This window comes from Panthera uncia, assembly GCF_023721935.1.
Source record: "Panthera uncia isolate 11264 chromosome B2 unlocalized genomic scaffold, Puncia_PCG_1.0 HiC_scaffold_24, whole genome shotgun sequence".
Lineage (NCBI taxonomy): Eukaryota > Metazoa > Chordata > Mammalia > Carnivora > Felidae > Panthera > Panthera uncia.
This window is the reverse complement of record NW_026057580.1, coordinates 65,455,613-65,475,772: the sequence shown is the minus strand read 5'-3', so window position 1 is coordinate 65,475,772 and position 20,160 is coordinate 65,455,613. Positions and strand designations below refer to the sequence as shown.

Genomic DNA, 20,160 nt, shown 5'->3' with positions numbered 1-20,160 from the left:
CAAAGTCAGATGCCGACTGAGCCACCCAGGTGCCCCTAAGGGGAGTATCTGAACGGATAATTCTTTAGACCTATTTAAAAGTAAATATTAAATCAGATTGGAGCTTCCTTATAGGAAGGCTTTTTTCAATTCAAATAAATATACTAACGTGTGGATAATTCTCCCAAGTGTGCACAAATCAGATCTAAAGACTTTTTAGAATGTTGTTGACCATAGCCCCAAAGAAGAAAGTGTACCTTTATGTTTTGACAACATGCTACCTTCAATTTGTGATCAAACATAAGACAAATCAGAGAAAGAGGCTGAGAAATGAGCCGGCATCACGTGGTGTCACAGACTGTCAGGTGTGGCCGTCTTTCCTGTCATCTCTCAAGGAGCAAGTTCAATGGAAAGTAGACAGTTCTGTCCTCATGAGATGCAAATCTATGTACTTCCGAGCCACTCCTTGCATGTGTCTGGCAGAGAGAAGACCACGCAGCAAGAGAACCTCTAGGATGCAGGTTGGCAGGCCCGGTGAGCCCAGCAGCCCTTCAGGCCACAGCCTCTTTGGCATTTGCCTGAGTTTTGTAGGCTCCAGTCGTGGGGATAGTGAAAGGTAGGTGGAAGGATGGCAGGCCTGACTGGAAGAAGCAGAGTTGGAAAAATCCCTGTAAAATGGCCATGACCTTCCCATGTTAAACTTGGAAGGTCAGTGCACCACTTGAACTGCCATTATGGCTCATTCCTCTTGAAATGTTCTCACATTCAAATTTCTATTGGAGCTGAACCAAGCGTACAAGTTCTCCAAAGGCAATTTAAAGTTGAAAACATTTCAAAGGAATGCAAAAATTGAATAAACCTCTTGGTTTTGTGAGGGGATGATGGCCCACTGACCTTGCCACTTTATGAGCAGAAGGCAGGTGTGAGCTTACAAATTTATGTTCCAGAATGTCCACAGGAAGTGAATAACGATTACCCTGTTGTCCCATTTGAATGCCGTGCCACTGTTAGCAGTGCCAAAAAGCTTGATTGTATGGTCACCTTTGTTGCAAGAACAGAAGTTCAAGTGATCTTCATAATATGGATAGAAGCAGTTCCAATAAAATATTTCAAAAGCAGAATGTTCCTCGGAGCCTGAAACTTTTGGTCATAGAAGGGAACATCTGCAAGTAAATGACTTTGTGATAAGCATATATTTAAAGAGTTCCCTAACTGACCATGATATAATAACGACCTCTTACAAAACACTTAGCTCTGGAGAGGCTCTAATGGAACCTGGGGATCTGTATGGTTGGAAAGAAGTCTCCTTAATGCCTACGTGAATGAAAAAGGCAGCATGGAAAAGTTTGCGGTGGTAAAAGAGCACTGGACCAGGAACCTGAAGACCAGGCCAGCTTCTTACTTCCTGCCCTTGTGATCTCAGACATTGTCCAACCCTGTAGAGTTCAGCCCCATCAGTAAAATGAGTATGGATGCTGGCACCTGCTATGTACCCTACTGGGCTATGAACATTTGAGAAAGCTTCATGAATTGTTTACCAAATAACCAGTGTCTTACTGTTCTTGTCCAAAGGTAATGAGAGTTAGAATCAAATTGTATCTTATTAAGGAAATATGTTTATAACCAAATTACTTCCTGAGAACTTCGTTTCCTGGCATGGTCTTGCATTTCTCTCCTAATATAAAATCGTCAGGAAACCTATGTTTCACTGAGTAGAAAATCGCATCGCCAATAAATAATATTTTCAGATGTCTTATTTTATGGCCATCTCCTTTGGTCATCTAGATGTGGTTTTTTGGAGGGGGTCTCAGCCAGAGACCTTCTCATTACGGAGGACAGAAACCCATCCAAGTTAGTTCAAATGAGAGAAAGCTTGTTACAGAAACAAAAGTGAAAAACAGCAGTCCAGCTCATGTGCATCCCAATCCAAATAGAATCACCCCTCATTCAACTGGGTTTGGGAAACATCCACAATCAAAGTAATGTTTTTTTTTTTCTTCGACGGTTTCATGGCTTATTTTTCTCTTAAACACACCACAAACCCACATACCACAAAACTGGCCCAGTCAGTATCCCCAAGTCTATAAGACTGTGTTGGTGTAATGCCATGTACCACAGTTTCTGTGTCTCTTAGTTTACTGTCCTACTGTTCTTCCTTCCTTTTGCCTAGAATGTAGGCGCAACACTATTCTCTCCACACCAGCTTCCTTTACAGCAGTTAAAGCTCAGAGTGCACATCACCAGAGCTATAAAATGACAAGCAAATCTGGAAGTATACTTTTACAAGACCACCTTTGGGCAAGTGATTTAACTTCTTTGTGTCTCAGTTTCTTCATCTGTAAAATGGGGACAATATTATTCCCAACCATAGTGCCTGGTTCATGATGCCCAGCATTAGCCATTATCATTATTAATTTTCAGGAGAAGCTAATTTATAAAATTGACCAAAAGCAGGCATAGGACTGTATAATCTAAACACTATATCAAGTTCCAAAATAAGAGGACTTAAACCCTGCATTGAATTTGTCCTGTAAGTTTCCAGAGAAGATGACTTGGCCTAGGTCCTAAAGGAACTGACTGAAATGACTTGGTGAAGAGAGATGGTTTGGTTTTCATCAGTGACTATAACAAACCACCCCCAAAACTTAGTGGTTTAAACAACAACAATTATTTATTTACTCACAGTTCTGCAATTTGGGCAGGGCTTGGCAGAAGCAGCCCATCACTGCTCCACATCTACTGGCTGGACCATCCAAGATGGCCTCTTTGCTTATGTGCCTGACACATCAGGTGGGGCTGGCCAGGCATCCTCTTTCGATGTGGCTTCTTCATGTGGTTAGCCTGATTTCCTCTCATCACGAAGGTCTCAAAGTAGTCAGACTCCTTACAGTGTGGCCAGCTTCCCTGAAATGCAAAAGCAGAAGCTTCCAGACCTTCTTCGTGCCTGGGCTCAGAAGTCCCAGAATGTCATTTCCATCATATTTTATCAGTCCAGGCAGTCACAGGACCAGCCCAGCTTCAAGGGGAGAGGATTTAAGAGGGCATGAATATCGGGAAGCTTGGTTCACTGGGACCACAGATGAAAGGGACTGCCAAGAGATTCAGGGTTCAAAGGTTCAAACTAGGAAGTAACAGGACAGCCCTCCACCCCACAAGGATCCCTGGAAGCTGTCATCTTTGGGGAATTTGATTCATGTCTTTCTTCCCACTCCAGGTCAAATCCATTGAACTTGTATCAAGCTTTCAAACCGGCATGCACACTAGCAGAACCCAACAGTGACAAAGGCTCTGGGTCAGACCTCTGATAAGTTTATTTCCATGGTCACTCTTCATCACTTACTATTAGCATTTTTTCCTCTCAATTTTTCCATCTATTTCTGTTTCCTGAAGCAATAAAAACCTTTAATTTTCTGTGGGCTGATTATTTTCCATGCGGGTAGATCTGGAAAATTTCCCAAAGAACCAGTTTTTGGTTTGGTTGACCCTGGGTATTGTTTGGGGGATCTGCTTTCTGTCCCCATGGGTGGGGGTGGGGCGGGCTGCTACAAGGAAAGTCTGAGGTTAGTGTAGGGCGACTGCTAAGGCCTTCACCGTGGTTGCTCAGGTGGGGCTTGCAATTTTTACACCAGTGTTTCCCTCTCCTGCCCCAGAAATGGAGAGCTCAGGCCTTCCTTCTGGATACCTCTCTTCCCTTAGAGGGCTAGTGGAGCCCGTGAACAGCAAGGCATTCTCCCGTGGCAGAGGCATCAGCGTTTGTAGGGAGCTGGGGCCGGTCTTGAGGTTATAGCTGAGGGAATGTCAGGGCCCCTTCCATTCACAGAGGCTGCCTCTTCCTTAGCCCCCATCTGCCACCGCCTCTGCCTCTTCACCCTGCACCTGCTGCATAGGTCTCTGGAGATTAGAGCCCCTCTTCCCCTTTCTTCATTCTTATCTCCAGTGTTCTCTAGGGTACCTTCAGAAGGTAAGATTGTTAAGAAATGTACACAACTTCACTTGAAAGCAGCATTAGTCTCAGGGTTCATTAATTAAGACATCACACTTAACGAGAATGTTAATTCATTCTTGGAACAGCCCTCAGTGCTTGGCACAGAACACGGTGCAGAGTAGGAACTCAAACCATAGCTGCTGAATGATGCATGAATACCACCCTGCAAGGAATCACACCCAGCTTGGAATTTTCTATTTTGTGTCCTAAGTTTGTCCCTTTGGACTCTGCTTCCATCGCAGGCTGTATCAAGGGAAAACAAGAGATGAGTTTCTTAGAAACAGCTTGTGTCAACCGTCCATTTCCCTCCCTCCCCCTCCCCTGCCCAAAGTGGTGAGGCTGTAAACAGCTTTCATCAGAAAACTGGCACTTGGAAAGCAGAAACCAATTAGGGAGCTGCAGAATGACTCAGGAGAGTATTATCAGAGAACCAGGAGGGAGAACACACATGTATCGGACACCAACCTTTAAGATGTAACCTTTTGGAAGACAGCATTGATTGTAAATAGTCAGGCTCTAAGTTTAATCATTCAGCAGTTACTCAACTTCTCTAGATATATCTTGTTGGGCTTTGTAAGATTGCTGAACTAAGGGGATTTATCAAGGGGAAAGCCTGGATCGTTCTTCAGGGAAATGTTTTATGTGATATTCTTTTGCCTTGTATATTAATCTGCTGGGGCTGCCATAACAAAATACCACAGACTGAGTTGCTTCAACAACAGAAATGTCTTCTCTCACAGTGCTGGAGGCTGGAAGTCCAAGATCAGGGGGCTTGCAAGGTTGGGTCCTTCTGTGGCATCTCTCCTGGGCTTGTGGGTGACTGCCTTCTTGCCGTGTCCTCACATTGTTGTCGCTCTGTGTATGCTTGCCTGGTATCTCTTCCTTTTTATGAGGACACCAATCATATGGACTAGGGTTCACCCACATGATGTCATTTAGCCTTAATTAAATGACGCTATCTCCAAATACAGTTGGATTCAAGGAGGGGGGTGGGGAGGGGACACAGTTCAGTCCACAGCACCTTATATGCTTGTGGAGGTGAAGAGTACCAGGGTGTGCTACCCTAAAATATACCACCTTGGCATAAGGATTATTTTGAGGTAAGGGCACTTGAAAAACAACATATGTGAAAAGGATATTCCAACCTCTCCTTCTCTTCCTAAAAACATGAATGTACTCCCTATACCAGGAAGAAAGAAACATTCTTATCACCAGAGATGGGAAGGAGAGGCTGAGAGAAATCTGTTCAAAACAGACCTTGTTAAAATAACCCTTATCTTCCTCTAGTCCCTCCATGCATTTTAGTTACTTTTTCACAACTACTTTTTGTTCACCTAGTACATACACACTTAGGCTAATTGTTTTTGGGGTCTTCGCTTTCCTGTGAAGGCTCCTATGTCCATGTAAAAATATTAAGTTGTATGCTTTTTCTCCTTTTACTCTGCCCTGTATCAACTTAATACTCAGGCCTGTAAGAGACTGGAGTCTGTAAGAGGATGGAGGAAAAGTTTTGCTTCCCCTTCAGGGGTTTGCTAAATACTTTGTGTTGGATGAATAATGACATCCTTTCTCCCCCTCACCCACTCTTTCTTCTAGTTCCTGGGATTATTGAAATACGAAAAGGCTATAAACAGGTAAGGGGATTGTGCAGGGAGCTCCAAGAGGCACGTGTGAATATGGATGACTTACCAGGGGGCCTTGGCCCTACCTGCTTTGCCTCTGTTTCCCTTGAGATCATTTGACTCTTGCCTTGTTCTGTTTGTTACAGCAAAAGAAATTAGATTGCAGACTCATTGGATGGGGGGTGGGGGAGACAGCGCAAGAAAACAGTGACTGAATTACTAACAGTCTTTTCAGAAGTCCTGTAGATTTACCTCTGTGGAAATCCCATGGGGGGTCGCATTTCAGTATTTTCATTCACCTGTAGGGCAAGGAATCAGCTTGCTAGCTACAGTTTCTCCACAAGTCTTGGGATGTGTAACACTTCTCGTCTTTTGTCTTGAGAGGTGTCTTGTGTGGTCTTAGAAGTCAAAGCCGTGAATGTAGGAGAGACTACAGCAAGTTGTCATGTGATGCTGCTAACCTACTGCCATGGCTTTGCTGCTCATGAGTTCCCTCCCAGGACGACGTTCGGCAGAAAGGCTCCTCTTCCTGACATGCAGAAACCAGAAGACAGGCTTTGCTCTTCGATGATGCCATAGATTAGAATTTAATGATGTGTCTCAGATGGGACTCACTGAGAGGGATAACTTTGGCATAACCCTGGAAAGATGGAATTTTGGTGTGGTTGCAGTATGGCGGCTCTAGATTTCACTTCCAGGTTACAGCTACACTTGTTCATTTTTCAAAAGGGAGATGTTTCCTGATAGTTTGAAGACTGATCACGTCTTAGCCAACCAATGTCCTTGATTTGAAATGCTGTTGTTTTCACTTTCTTCCTGTATGAGAGTGGAAAATGGCATCAGAGAGAAATGATACAGATTTTGCCTTCATTTGTATGTCAAGAACTACTAAAATAATTTATTCTAGAATCATTTATCTATAATGAACACTATGATGACCGAGTCTTACAATTCCTTTTCAGGCCACATAATCCCTCTCTTTTCAAATAATAGCAAATGGAATTATTTGCACAACCGAAGCAATTATTTACTATTGAGTATACAAATTTATGAAGGTTTACTTACTGAAATATTTGTCTTGTGTTTTTGAGAACCATGGAAAAGGACATATCCAGAAATGTCAGGGGATTGTGTGTATGATTGTCAACCCCAAACTTAACTTTTAAAAAGGGCAATTTTGATTAAGTCTTTAAAAACACTTAACTAAAAATAAGAAAAAGCTTAAATTATCGTTAAAAAAATATTTTAGAGAACAAATTTACAAACTGCTCCTTAACTCACTTTAACTTATATTTTATACATTTAATTCTATGAAAACTCATGAAGCTTACCTTGCAGAGGTGTGCAAAATTCATTCTTGTTACCACATTGTTTGAGTTTTTTACTTAACTTGATTTTTTTTCCTTATAAGAATGTATTAATTTCCCAAAGTCCATTGGAGAAGTAACAATGATAAATCTATGTGTTTTTTAAAGCTGTTTTCTAGTCCAGAGCAACTTCTAATTAGACTCTGCAAAATCAGTTTTGAGTCTATGTGGATAAATAAATGGGTTTATTAATGGGTCAGGGACTTCATGCAGATGAGATACCTTTAAAGGAGATATGGAAGAAAAGGCAAAAATACATTAATATGCCCCAAAGCTTCTGTTGACACAGAACTTTTAGAGAATAGTGGGTTCATCCCTGTTGTGGGAACACTCTCTGAGGACAAACTGGAATCTCCATCCTGTATCCTGCGACTTAGTTCCTGAAAATTGTCTTCACTGCTGGCTTTCTGGGCTCGTCTTAAGATACAGAGTAAATGCAGTTAGTCGTATGGAATCCAGCTTCAGTGTAAGCAAACTCTACTGACCAGAGCTACTGCTGACAAATGTCAATAACTCCTAGAAAAGCATTGTAAGTTTGTTTGTTTGTTTATTTAAAGTTATTTTATTTATTTGTTTATTTTTATTTTAGGGCAAGAGTGTGCAAAAATGGGGGAGAGGGAGTGTGAGAGCGAGAGTGAGAGAGAGAGAAAGAGAGAGAGAGAGAGAGAGAGAGAGAGAGAGAGAGAGAGAGAGAGAACTTCTTAAGCAGGCTCCATGCTCGGCAGGGAGCCCGACACAGGGCTCCATCCCACAACCCTGGAATCATGACCTGAGCAAAATAAAGAGTTAGACACTTAACCAACTGAGCCACCCAGGCACCCAAGCACTGTAAGTTTAATAATGTATGAGGTGTCAGGGAATGCTAAATGTCCTTTACAAAAATTCTGGTCAACCTCTGTGAATTAAAAAGTATTTATATATTTCAACTGATAATGTGTCATTATGGTTGACTACAGCTTTTGTTCATTTCTCTATTAAAAAGGCAAACAACTACTTACCTTCAGAACAACTGTATGGAATGTTCCATGAGACCCAAAGTCCATTCCTAGCTGAATCCACGTGCATTCTGTTTCACTCTTTGGTTGACACATTCTTCCTAACACTTCAAAAACATTCAAAGCTTCAGAAACATTCATCTATGTCAACACTTGAGACAGAAATTGAAATATTTTCAACAAATATAAATTCAAGTTCCACCAAGTGATTTCTGGTTAAATGTTTCAATTAAGCAATTATGTTTATCACTCCTGCTGGAAACAACTCCACATAAAAATCATAAAAACATAAAAACCACAAAAACAAAAAGAATGAAGGAAAAAATGAAGTAGCATCAAAAAACTAGAAGCTGGCAGTATTTGTACTAAACGATTTAGGACGGGGTTTTTCAACCTCAGTACTGTTGACCTTTGGGGCCAACTAATATTTTGTTGTGGGGGGCTGTCCTGTGCGTTGTAGGATATTTAGCAGCACTCCTGGCCTCTATCCACTAGATTCTAGTAATACCCCCTCCCCAGTTGTGAAAACCAAAAATGTTTCTACTTATTGTCAAATGCCTCCAGGGACAAAATTGCCACTGTTGAGAACCACTGACTTAGAGAGTGAGAAAAATGTAAAAGTGTCTCTAGGGAGAGTCCAAAAGCAGGCTCATTCTGGCCAGAGAACCTCCAAAAGACTTGGGGGTCTAGGGGCAGCAGGCAGAAAACAGGATTGGTTGACAATCTGTGTAAGAGGTAGATTAGCCACTCAATATCCTTTCTGCTAGAGATTCCTTCTTTGAAGAGGCTGAGTCTGGGGAGACTCCAGGCTTGGGACATCAGGCACAGCTGAAGATGAAGATTCCATACTGAATGTGGGTATTGTGTGTAAACCTAATAAAGTCAGTGCAATTCTAGCTCCTTTCTCAACTCAGTTCAAAGAACACTGGCGTCCAGGTATGTATTTTCCAGGTAGGAGACTGGAGCATTCTTCTGATGAAAAACTAATCATGCCACAAAAAGAAAAGAAAAATCTGTTGTTATTCAGATTAGTAAATGGACCTGGTCAGACCACCCTCAACTCTAAAGTCTCCTGGTCAGTTACCTACCCCCAGCCCCCCACTCCCATCGTTTCTACTCATAGGTTTTCAGTGCCCTGTTCACATGAAACAGCCAGCCAAGAAAAGCTAGGCATTTTAAGAAAACTTCAGTGTGAAAGAAAAAAAAAAAAAAGAAGAAGAAGAAAGAAGGGACTTGGAGAAAACAGTAATATTGTGAGGAGCACATAAAAGCTTCAAAAACATCATATGTGAAGCTTCCCTTTCCAGATCTTGGTTTCTAAATACCATTCTCCACTGGGCTAGATGCAGAACAACATCCTCTTGTGCCAGAAAATAAAGAAATGCTTAAAGCATGCTGAGGTCTTGGAAAAGAAAACAGGAGCCAGCTTGAATGGGTGTCTTCTAGCCCAGTTGGGGGCAGTTTGAGCATAAAAATAATAAAAGTATAGGATTATGACCCTCAGTTAAAATAGGAATCCATGGGGGCACCTGGGTGGCTGAGTCGGTTAAGCATCAGACTTTGGCTCAGGTCATGATCTCACGGTTTGTGAGTTTGAGCCCCACATTGGGCTCTGTGCTGTCAGTGCAGAGCCTCCTTGGGATTCTCTTCCCTCCCTCTCTGCCCCTCCCTTGCTCATGCTTTCTCTCTCTCTCAGAAATAAATAAACTTAAAAAATAGCAATCCATGAATCCATACTGATACAGGCAAAAGAAGGAGAAGGGAAAGTTCTTCCTTCCAGTAGAATATTGGCTAATAATTGTAGAGGGAACAACAGCAACAGATAATCACCAGTTGGCCACCCAGTCAGTGGTAGCTGATACAGAGGAGGTCGTCAATGAATGCTAAGGCTGGCAGCAGAGCAGGATTGGCATACTCAGAATATCCCTGCATGAAACACCAGTCAAATACAGAGAGGGAACTGGCGACTTTACAGTGAGGAAAACTGGCAGACACCAAATGACAGGTGACCAGGGTTACTATCATCAGTAATAGAATGAGTTGGTATCCTATGTCTGATGTAAGGCTCCAAGAAAGAGCACAGCATCCTTTTCGGAGTATGTGTAAGTCTGTCTGTATGCATGTAGCAAGCCTGGTCATGGGGAAACATTGGACACACCCAGGGTGATGATCATCCTGCAAAATGGAAGGCCAGTCCTCTTGATGCAAGAAAGACTTGATGCAGGCGTGTTTTAGACGGTCATATAAATTCAGTATATGGTTCCATGGGGAGTCTAGACCCTAAAAGAAAAAGAGAGATTGTTTGGACTGTTGGCGACATTCAAATGGGGTCTAGCAAAGATACCACATCTGGTGCAGTAGCTGTAATTAGGGCCACTTCTTGTCTACATCGTCCACTGTTTCCCTTAAAATTCTGTTTCTATTTTTTTGCAAGAGACAGACTGGTGAATTAAATGGAAATATTGTAAGGTCCACTTACTACCCCTGCATTCTTTTAAGTTTTTCAGAGTGGCACTAATTTCTGTTAGACCCCCTGTGATGCAATATCGTTTTTGATTTACTATCTTGGCTGTGTGTGTGTGTGTGTGGTTGTGTGTGTGTGGTTGTGTGTGTGTGTGGGGGGGCAGAATGGCACATTCAGAGCTCCCTCCATTTGGCCATCTTCACTAGGATAGCTCTTACCCCACAGACCAAAGAGGCGGTGTGGGATTGTGTCAATTCCTGGGAATATCTATCCCAAGTGTATATTGGGAGACCAGGAAAATACTACAGGTGGGTCTACAGGTTCAAAAGATACACTGTAAGCCACACCGGAGCCAGAACTTCATTTAGTATCAGGACACTCCTATATCCCCACACAGGCCAACCCAGCACAAACTGAAAGAAAAGACCCCTTGTTCAAAAAATTATTAATAATTTTAAAAGGGTACCACCCAGACATTAAACCAAGAATTAAAGCAATCACAATTAGAACCTGTTGGGTTATTTGTTTTCCCCACAGTTAGAACTTTTTAAATGTAAAATCCTGTGTGACTGCACAGGTCACACACGTCTGTGACACTGGCCCTGGCCCTACTGTAACAGGGTACCATGATGATATTCCAGGGCTCTGGGTATCAATGTCAACCTGGATCCTGTGTCCAACAGTCTTCGTGATGTTTAGATCTTCCCCTTTCCCCAGTGGACACTTACCCAAATAAATGGCCATGGACCCCTCTGGGGAAGGACCAGTTAATCATTACTGTGAATATTTGTGTCTCCCTGGCCACCTAACCTCTTTCAATTGATGGGTTCTGGGTCCCAAAACTGGCTCAGTCCTGGAAGATGGGCAGGGCATCCTGGCTTGACTGGGATAAATGCCTTCACCCTCCATCCTTGATTTCTTTTGTTTGTAAAGTTAACTAATAGCTTTTGTTTGTGAGGTTACCTAGTAGCTTTTTTGTTTTTGTTTTTGTTTTTTACCTACTCACGTCTTTGCCTCTAGGAACACTACATTTATTAACCATCTCCATAACTCTGTGTAGGTCAGGCCACTGCAAACCTACCATTCATTACAATAATTACATCCATCTGACTGATGGCCAAGTCCTACCAACTGGCCTCTTGCAGGGGATGGGAAGTTGGGGGAGTGATGGAGGAAAGGGGTGAGTTGTCCTATCATTCTCATTGCTGTCACTGAGCCCAGGCGTGGAAAGACAGAGCTTAATCCCTGATGTCCAGAGGAGAGCTACCACTGAACTCTTGGAGCTCCCTAGCAGATGCCTTATTGCCTTGGTCAATCATGTATCCCCTCGATCTTCCCATGGAGCACAGTCATTTGGCTTCATATAGTATGTCCACCCTAGAATGCCCACTTTTCTGAGGCCTTTTACCCCCTCTTCCACCATCTGCAGGGCAATGCTGGCATTTCAACCTCCCTTAATGGGGACCATTGCTTTCTCCTTGCTTGTTGGGACCATCCTGTCATCATGCCTACACCATCTCGTGGCGTTCTTGTCAGAGTGTTGAATCCTATATTCCAGGACAGTGCTCTGAATAAACACTTCTTATCCAATGTAATGTATTGACTGCTTTGATTCAACACCCCCTGAGTGCTGTCCCACGGATTTTCTCCTAGCTCCTGCCGGTTCCTGTTAGCTCGGTCCCGCCACTCCTTTGGTGTGTAGCCGCTTTCCTCCTCAAGCTGAGTTATGTTTTGACTTCAAGCTAGTTATTGGCCTAGTGGCCAGCTAAAAACGTTGGGGCAGATCTGAAGGGGGTGCATGCTGTTTCTTAGGGGAATGGTCTTCTTGTGTTGTCTTCAAGAAGAGGGAGTACTCGCCCGTGATGGGGAGGGATGGACCAGTTCTGTAGCTTTTTCAAAGCAGATGTCCCCATCCTACTGTTCTTTCTCAACCAGGTCCCTGACCTTGGCATAGCACACCTGCCGAGTCTGAGTACTTAACTGTTTGGAGATCTGCTACCCTGTAATTAAATCCCGAGCTTGGTCCTTGGCTTTCTGTGCTGCAGAAGAGAGATTCTTTATATGCTACCAAGAAGGCCTTTTTGCTTTCACGCTCTCACACTTTTTAAAGTCCGTCAGTCACTCTCTCTCATTATCTTTCTCCAAAGCATGGTCTGAGTTTAGTAATAGCCAACTTTATTGTGCTTTTAGTTGCTGTTTTTGCCATGTTGCTCAAATGCCTGAGACAGCGCACAAGCTGGTACATTTGCCACCACCAGTGAACGGTGAACAGCTGCATTGTTACCTTGTGCTGTGTGGGCCCCCCCTCCCACCAACAATGGGGCTCTGCCAACCAGATGGCAGGTGACCCCTCTCCAGAATCTCCTCTTGGCATCTGCTTTCTCAGACCATTTCTGGTATCAACTGTGGCAGGTTTGGTTCCTCGGAAGGCGACCCTGAAACAGAGATTGGCAGGCAGAAGCCTTATTGGGGAGAACTTTTGGGATCCATACCTGTGGGAAGGAAGAAAAGAGAGGAAGCAGGATTGCACAGAGGGAGAATCTGGCCGTGACAAAGACCCCATAGGGAGCTCTAAAGCTGGGCTGGCCCTTGAGAATTGTCCCAAGCTGCAGGGAGGGCCTTTTGCCACCATGTTGAACAGTCATTGAACGACAGCTGCTCAGGGAAGGGGTCATAAGGCAACTCTCAGAAGTTGAACCACTTCCAAAGCAGGCTGCCAGTGGAAAGGTGTCTGCGAATAGCACTTCCAGCAGCTGGGGGCTAAATCCTTCCATCCTGAAGAAGGTGTCTCACCACAGCAACTTCTGCAGCTGTCTGGTAATCACGTGAAGTTATATCACTTTTGATGTAACTAAAAATTGTGCTATAATTGAGAAAAGAAACGTGTGTGGTTTTGTGTATGTGTGAGATTGAGGAATGCAAAAAAGAAAATCCTCTCTTTGCATGGTAGGAGGCCAACAGATTAGACCTCAAATTTTATTTAAAAAATAAGACAAAAAAATCTATGAAATAGGCTTGCACAAGTTGCCTAATTTACTCAGGTATTTCCATCTTCTCTTGTTAAAGATGCTGTGCTGTCTACCCACCAGGATAGGTAATGGTATATTTCTAAAAAAATTTTCAATATTTTTCTAATGATAAAGGCCTTTTTGTGTCTAATCTTTTAGATTTTCATTTTGCTGGACAGAAAACTAAATCACCAATTCAGAGGTAGACACACTGGGCAAACTTAGTGGCAGTGAAGACAGAACAGATTAAATCTGATATATTTGGAAAGGATTGGTCACCTCTTTCTTCTTTCTTAAAAATTTTTTTTAAACCGTTTATTTTTGAGAGAGACAGAGCGCAAGTTGAGGAGGGGCAGAGACAGAGAGAGAGATACACACACAGAATCTGAAGCAGGCTCCAGGCTCCGAGCTGCCAGCACGAGCCTGATGTAGGGCTTGAACCCACCACAAACCATGAGATCATGACCCGAGCTGAAGTCGGATGCCTAACTGACTGAGCCACCCAGGTGCCCCTGGTCACCTCTTAACAAAGAAAGATAATGGGCAATTTAAAGTTGTTTGACATCTTTCTTTTTTTTTAATGTTTGTTTATTTTGAGAGAGAGAGAGAGCATGAATAGGGGAGGGGCAGAGAAAGAGGGAGAGAGAGAATTTCAAGCAGGCTCCACTCAGAGTCCGATGCAGGGCTCAATCTTACAAACTGTGAGATCATGACCTGAGCTGAAACCAAGAGTCAGACACATAACCAACTGAGCCACCCAGGTGCCCTGAAAAATTGTTTGACATTTTTCAGATTACTTTTACATCTTTAGTTCTTGCAGTAATTATCCAGTGTTAGTAGAGTAGATATTCTTGTCCCCATTTAACGGGTGAGGCAATTGAGGCTCAGAGGGGCTTTGTTTTACCAATGAAATCTGTATATAAGTATTGGACAATAAATTTAATTATAAATAGATTTACTTAGTTTCAATTGATTGTCTTGAATTTTAAAACAACTGCCGATAAAAAGAAATTGTTAAATGATAAACTATGTTCTACGGCTGATTTTTTTTCTGCCTGTGGTTTTCTAGGGTAGTCTTTGACAGATAAACTTGTTCTAGAATAATTTCTTCGGGCTCGAAGAACATCATGTCAATACCCAGAAAAATTCACTCTGTCTTTTGAAAGATCTGAACTGTCTGAACTGTCAGACAGCAAATGGTGGGATTAGACAATTCCATTCCTAGCGGCAAATGATGTATCATTTGTGTTAAAGATTGCTGGGTGTAAGTGTAGACACTTTAGAGCGAGACAGAAGTGTTTGGGTAGGTGGAGGAGGGTAGGAGGTACAGCGGTAGTTGCATACAGTGGCATCCGTGCCAGAGTGCTGGGGAGGGCGTTGGAAGATTGTAGCTCCACTCTATAAAGCATGGTTTTATTTAGGATGCTCTGAACTCATTCCGCTTCTCATCATTTAGCCCATTTGTATTTTTACATGGTGGAATGACTGCAGACTACTTTGGCTCTTCACTTTTGCTATAATTCAAAGTGCTCTCTCTATTAATTTATTAAAAAAAATTTATCTGGAGAGCAGAGTTGCGCAGCGGAAGCGTGCTGGGCCCATAAAAAATTTTTTACCTTTGTTTATTTTTGAGAGAGAGACAGAGCATGAGCGGGGGAGGGCAGAGAGAGAGGGAGACACAGAACCCAAAGCAGGCTCCAGGCTCTGAGCTGTCAGCACAGGGCCCAACGCAGGGCTCAAATTCACAAGCTATAAGATCATGACCTGAGCTGAAGTCAGACGCCTAACCGACTGAGCCACCCAGGCGCCCCTGTGCTCCCCTTTATAAAAAGTCTTCTTTAAATAGTAGAAATTCCATCTGAACAAGTACCTACTGAGTGCATTGACAGGTCCTCATTGCTTACTAAACGCTTATGGAACAGCTTACTGAATTTTAACCTTCTAGACAGGAGTTCCTGCACTGAAGCCTAAAATCACTGCCCACAGACCTTTTGCAGCTCTTACATAAAAAATTGAAATAAATTTAGGACAAGGGTGGAAGCTACATAGGGGAGATGCAATACTTTTATACATCTTAGGTTTGGGTTTTTATAATTATTTGATTTATCTTTAAAATAGTTAATTCATGGGGCGCCTGGGTGGCGCAGTCGGTTAAGCCTCCGACTTCAGCCAGGTCACGATCTCGCGGTCCGTGAGTTCGAGCCCCGCGCCGGGCTCTGGGCTGATGGCTCAGAGCCTGGAGCCTGTTTCCGATTCTGTGTCTCCCTCTCTCTCTGCCCCTCCCCCGTTCATGCTCTGTCTCTCTCTGTCCCAAAAATAAATAAAAAAACATTGAAAAAATAGTTAATTCATATATATTGTGCAAAATTCAGTAGTTCAAAAGAGGCATCAGTGAAAACAAAGTCTCTTCTTACCCCTGTCCTGAGCTCCCAGTTTGCCTGTCCAGAGGAAACCAGTTTTCTTGTGTTCCCCTCCCAGAGATGCTCTCTACACACATAAGTCTATACATAGATGCTACACAAATGGTAGCTTACTACATACTTTTTACACACACACTCTCTCTGCAGTCCACATCAAAACATAATAGGGGTGCCCGGGTGGCTAGTCGGATAAGCGCCAACTTCGGCTAAGGTCATGATCTTGCAGTTCGTGAGTTCGAGCCCCACATCGGGCTCTGTGCTGACAGCTCAGAGCCTGGAGCCTGCTTCGGATTCTGTGTCTCCCGCTCTCTCTGCCCCTCTCCCACTTGCACTCTGTCTCTCCAAATCAAAAATAAAAATAAACATAAAAAAATTTTTTTTTGAAAACATAATAGAGCTGCAGATTTTCTTTTCAAATGGTTAAATAGTATTAAATTGAGTACATACTATAATGTATTTAATCAGGTTGTTTCTGGTATTTTGCTATTATGAGCAATGCCGTAATATAGTTTTCTTTTAGGGGCGCCTGGGTGGCTTGGTCGGTTAAGCGTCTGACTTCGGCTCAGGTCATGATCTCACGGTCCGTGAGTTCAAGCCCCGCGTCGGGCTCTGTGCTGACCGCTCAGAGCCTGCAGCCTGTTTCAGATTCTATGTCTCCCTCTCTCTCTGCCCCTCCCCTGTTCATGCTCTGTCTCTCTCTGTCTCAAAAATAAATATACGTTAAAAAAAATAAAAATTAAAAAAAATATATATATATAGTTTTCTTTTATGTTTACATTTTTACTAAATTTATTTTGGAGTAAGGGGTGAAGTAGGAATACAAATTTGTTTTTTTCTAGGTGGTTATCAAGTCCTAACGCAATTTGCTGAATAATTCATGTTTATAATTGATTTGAAATGCCTCCTTTATCACATACAAACATTTTATAGGTGTTTGAGTAAGTTTCTGGAGTTTCTCTTCTGTTTTATGTATATCACTCTAGGGCTGTTCCTCTTATTATTATTTTTTTTCAGAGTTTTTGTGACCTTTATTTCTTGTTTATTTTTCATGTGGCCTATGGAAAATAGTTCCAGATTGTCTATTTCCCCCAAAGCTTCAAGTGACTATTGAAGACTTGGAGCATGGCTAATGTCACTAAAAAGCCAATTTAAAATTTTTTTTTATTTTAATTAAAACTTAGTTACATGTGACTAGTGGCTACTGTGTTGGACAGTGTGGTTCTAACAGATTCTTATTTGTATATAGAAAGATGACTGATTTCTGAACATTAATTCTGTACCCAGCCACCTTCCTTAATTCTTCTGTTCTTCTTTTTGTTATTGAAGTATAGTTAACACACAACGATTACATTAGTTTCAGATGTATAATAGTTCACCAAGTTTATATGTTATATCCTGCTCACCATAAGTGTGGCCACTGTCTGTCACCATAGAATGTTATTGCAATACCACTGACTGTATTCCCTACATTGTACCTTTCATCCTGTGGCTTATTCATTTCATAACTGGAAGCCTGTATCTCCCGCTTCCCTCCACCCATTCTCCTGACCCCCTCCCCTCTGGCAACAATCCACTCTCTGTATTTATGGGTCTGTTTCTGTTCTTTGTTTATTGCTGTACTCATTTTGTTTTTTTAGATTCCACATATAAGTGAAGCTACATGGTATTTGTCTTTCTCTATTTCACTTAGCATAACACCTTCTCAGTCCATCTATGTTGCAGAAAACGGCAAGATTTCATCCTTTTTATGGCTGCATAATATTCCATTGTATATATGTACTACATCTTTATCCATTTATCCATCGATGGACACGAGTTGCTTCCATATCTTGGCTATTGTAAGTAATGCTGCAATAAACATAGGGGTGCATATATCTTTTCAAATTAGTGTTTTCATTTTCTTGGGTAAATACCCAGTAGTGGGATTACTGGGTTGTATAGTATTTCTATTTTTAATTTTATGATGAACCTCCATATTGTTTCCCATGTTGGCTGCACTCAGTTATTCTATTATTTAGAATAATTTCTTGGTTGATTCTCTTGGGTTTTCCAAGCATGCAATTATGTAATCTGAAAGTGATAATTTTACCTCTTTCCTTCCAGTTATCTTGAGAAAGAGACCAAGCACGAGTGTGAGCAGGGGAGAGGCAGAGAGAGAGAGAGAGACAGAGAGAGACAGAGAGAGACAGAGAGAAACAGAGAGAGACAGAGAGAGGGAGAGAATCCCAGTCGGGCTCTGTGCTGTCAGCAGACGCTCAAACCCACGAACTGTGAGATCATGATTGAGCCAAAACCAAGAGTTGGATATTTACCTGACTGAGCCACCCAGGCACTCCATCTTTTAGTTTAAAGGAAACAGTGGTACACTGACAACTTCATGGTATCAATTAATTCAGCAAACTTTAGTTGTCTTCTAAATGTTAGATACTGGAGAACACAAAATAATTAAGACGTATTCGTTGTCTTCAAGAATTTGTAGTATGGTGATAGGAATATCTCATAGAGAAGTATAATACAGTATAATAAAACCTATAATAGAGATCTACAAGATTTTTGACCAGTGCAATGGCATGAAAGTGCCTTAAGTGTGCGTGTGTTTATGTGTGTGTGCACAGGCACGAGCAAGGGAAGACTTTTGGAAAGAGCATGCTGAGGCCAAGTCTTAAAGAATTAGCTGGAATTAATCAGACGAAAGGTAGAAGAGGATCCAAAGAAGACATATAGATGGCAAACATACACATGAAAAGATGCTCAACATCGCTCATCTTCACTAATGCAAATCAAAACCACACTGAGGGATCACCTCACATCTGTTAGAATATGACAAGAAATAACAGGTGTTGGGGGGAATGTGGAGAAAAAGGAAGCCTCATACTCTTTTGACGGGAACGTAAGTTGGTTCAGCCACAGTAGAAAACAGTGTGAGGTTCCTCAAAAAATTAAAACTAGAAATATTGTACGATTCAGTAATTCCACTACTGGGTATTTACATAAAGAAAAAGAAAACACTAATTCGAAAAGATACATGCACCTCTGTTTATTGCAGCATTGTTTACAATAGCCAAGATATGGAAGCAACCTAAGTGTCCATCCATAAATGAATGGATAAAGAAGATACGGTGTATAGACACACACACACACACACACACACACACACACACACACACGGGGATATTACTCGGCCATAAAAAAGAATGAGATCTTGCCATTCACAACAATATGGATGGACTTAGAAGGTATTATGCTAAGTGAAATGAATCAGGTAGATAAAGACAAATTCCACGTGATTTCACTTCATGTGGAATCTAAAACACAAGTAAAGAAAAAGCAGAACAGACCCATAAGTACAGAGAACAAACTGATGCCTATAAGAAGAGGGGAATGGGGGAACAGGCAAAATGAGTGAATGACAGAAGGAGATACAGGCTTTTAGTTATGAAATGAATAAGTCATGGGGTTGAATGCTACAACACAGGGAATATAGTCAATGCTATTGTAATAGTCTTATATGGTGACAGACAATAGCTACACTCGTGAGCAGAGCAAAACATATAAACTTCCTGAATTGCTGTGGTGGACACCTGAAACTAATGTAACATTGTGTGTCAACTATAATTAAAAAAGACGGAAGAGGAGATATGAATTTCAGACTGAGAAGACAGTAACTTATCTATAAATATTTTAATATTGTTTTTCTTTTGACTTCTTAAAAACGTTTACTCTTTAGATATGGTTACAGGCGTTTGTTCACATATTTATACAACATATTGATCAAGCATATTTTGAAACTTCATTTATGTTTGGAAAGTGTGAGGGCTTTCATAAAAATAACACATGATAAAAGTTAAAATGTTACTTTCAACTAATGTTTAAGTTGCCTGCCTGTAATGGTAATAATACAATTTAGCTGTTAGACTAATTCCAAAGTTAATTCCAATTCCAAAGTTAATTCTATAGTAGTCTTAGTTTCTTTGCTAGTAAGTCTTTGATAGTGGCAGTTCATTAAGCCTCAAAATGTATAATCCTTTCCTAGTGGAAGTGCTCTTATACCAAGTGTTTTATGTCCCATACAGAGCCAGTGGGATAAGTTTAAATTCCCTTGGAAACTCTCGACTAAATTGTTTCTTCTAGAAATGTTGAAATTCTAATTAATCACTCACTGTCAAACAAAAAACAACAAACCAAAAATGGGTGTTGAAACTCTTTGATACATAATGGTACTTCCTTCTCTCCCCCAAACATTACCTGTATTATGATGACAAAATCTCCACTATTGTAAAGGTCTAAGTCAAGAGAGCAATTTGCCAAATGATCACTTTA

General features: G+C 41.7%; 1 protein-coding gene across 1 annotated transcript in view; it reads right to left on the bottom strand.

The window, feature by feature from the left end:
- Window positions 1-12,566: 12,566 nt before the first annotated feature.
- Window positions 12,567-20,160, bottom strand: part of QRSL1 (glutaminyl-tRNA amidotransferase subunit QRSL1) — a 46,723-nt gene continuing 39,129 nt past the window's right edge. Inside the window, exon 11 of the mRNA XM_049654082.1 lies at window positions 12,567-12,847. Within this exon, the coding sequence (XP_049510039.1) occupies window positions 12,795-12,847 (53 nt within the window). The 3' untranslated portion in view covers window positions 12,567-12,794. The remainder of the gene's footprint in view (window positions 12,848-20,160) is intronic.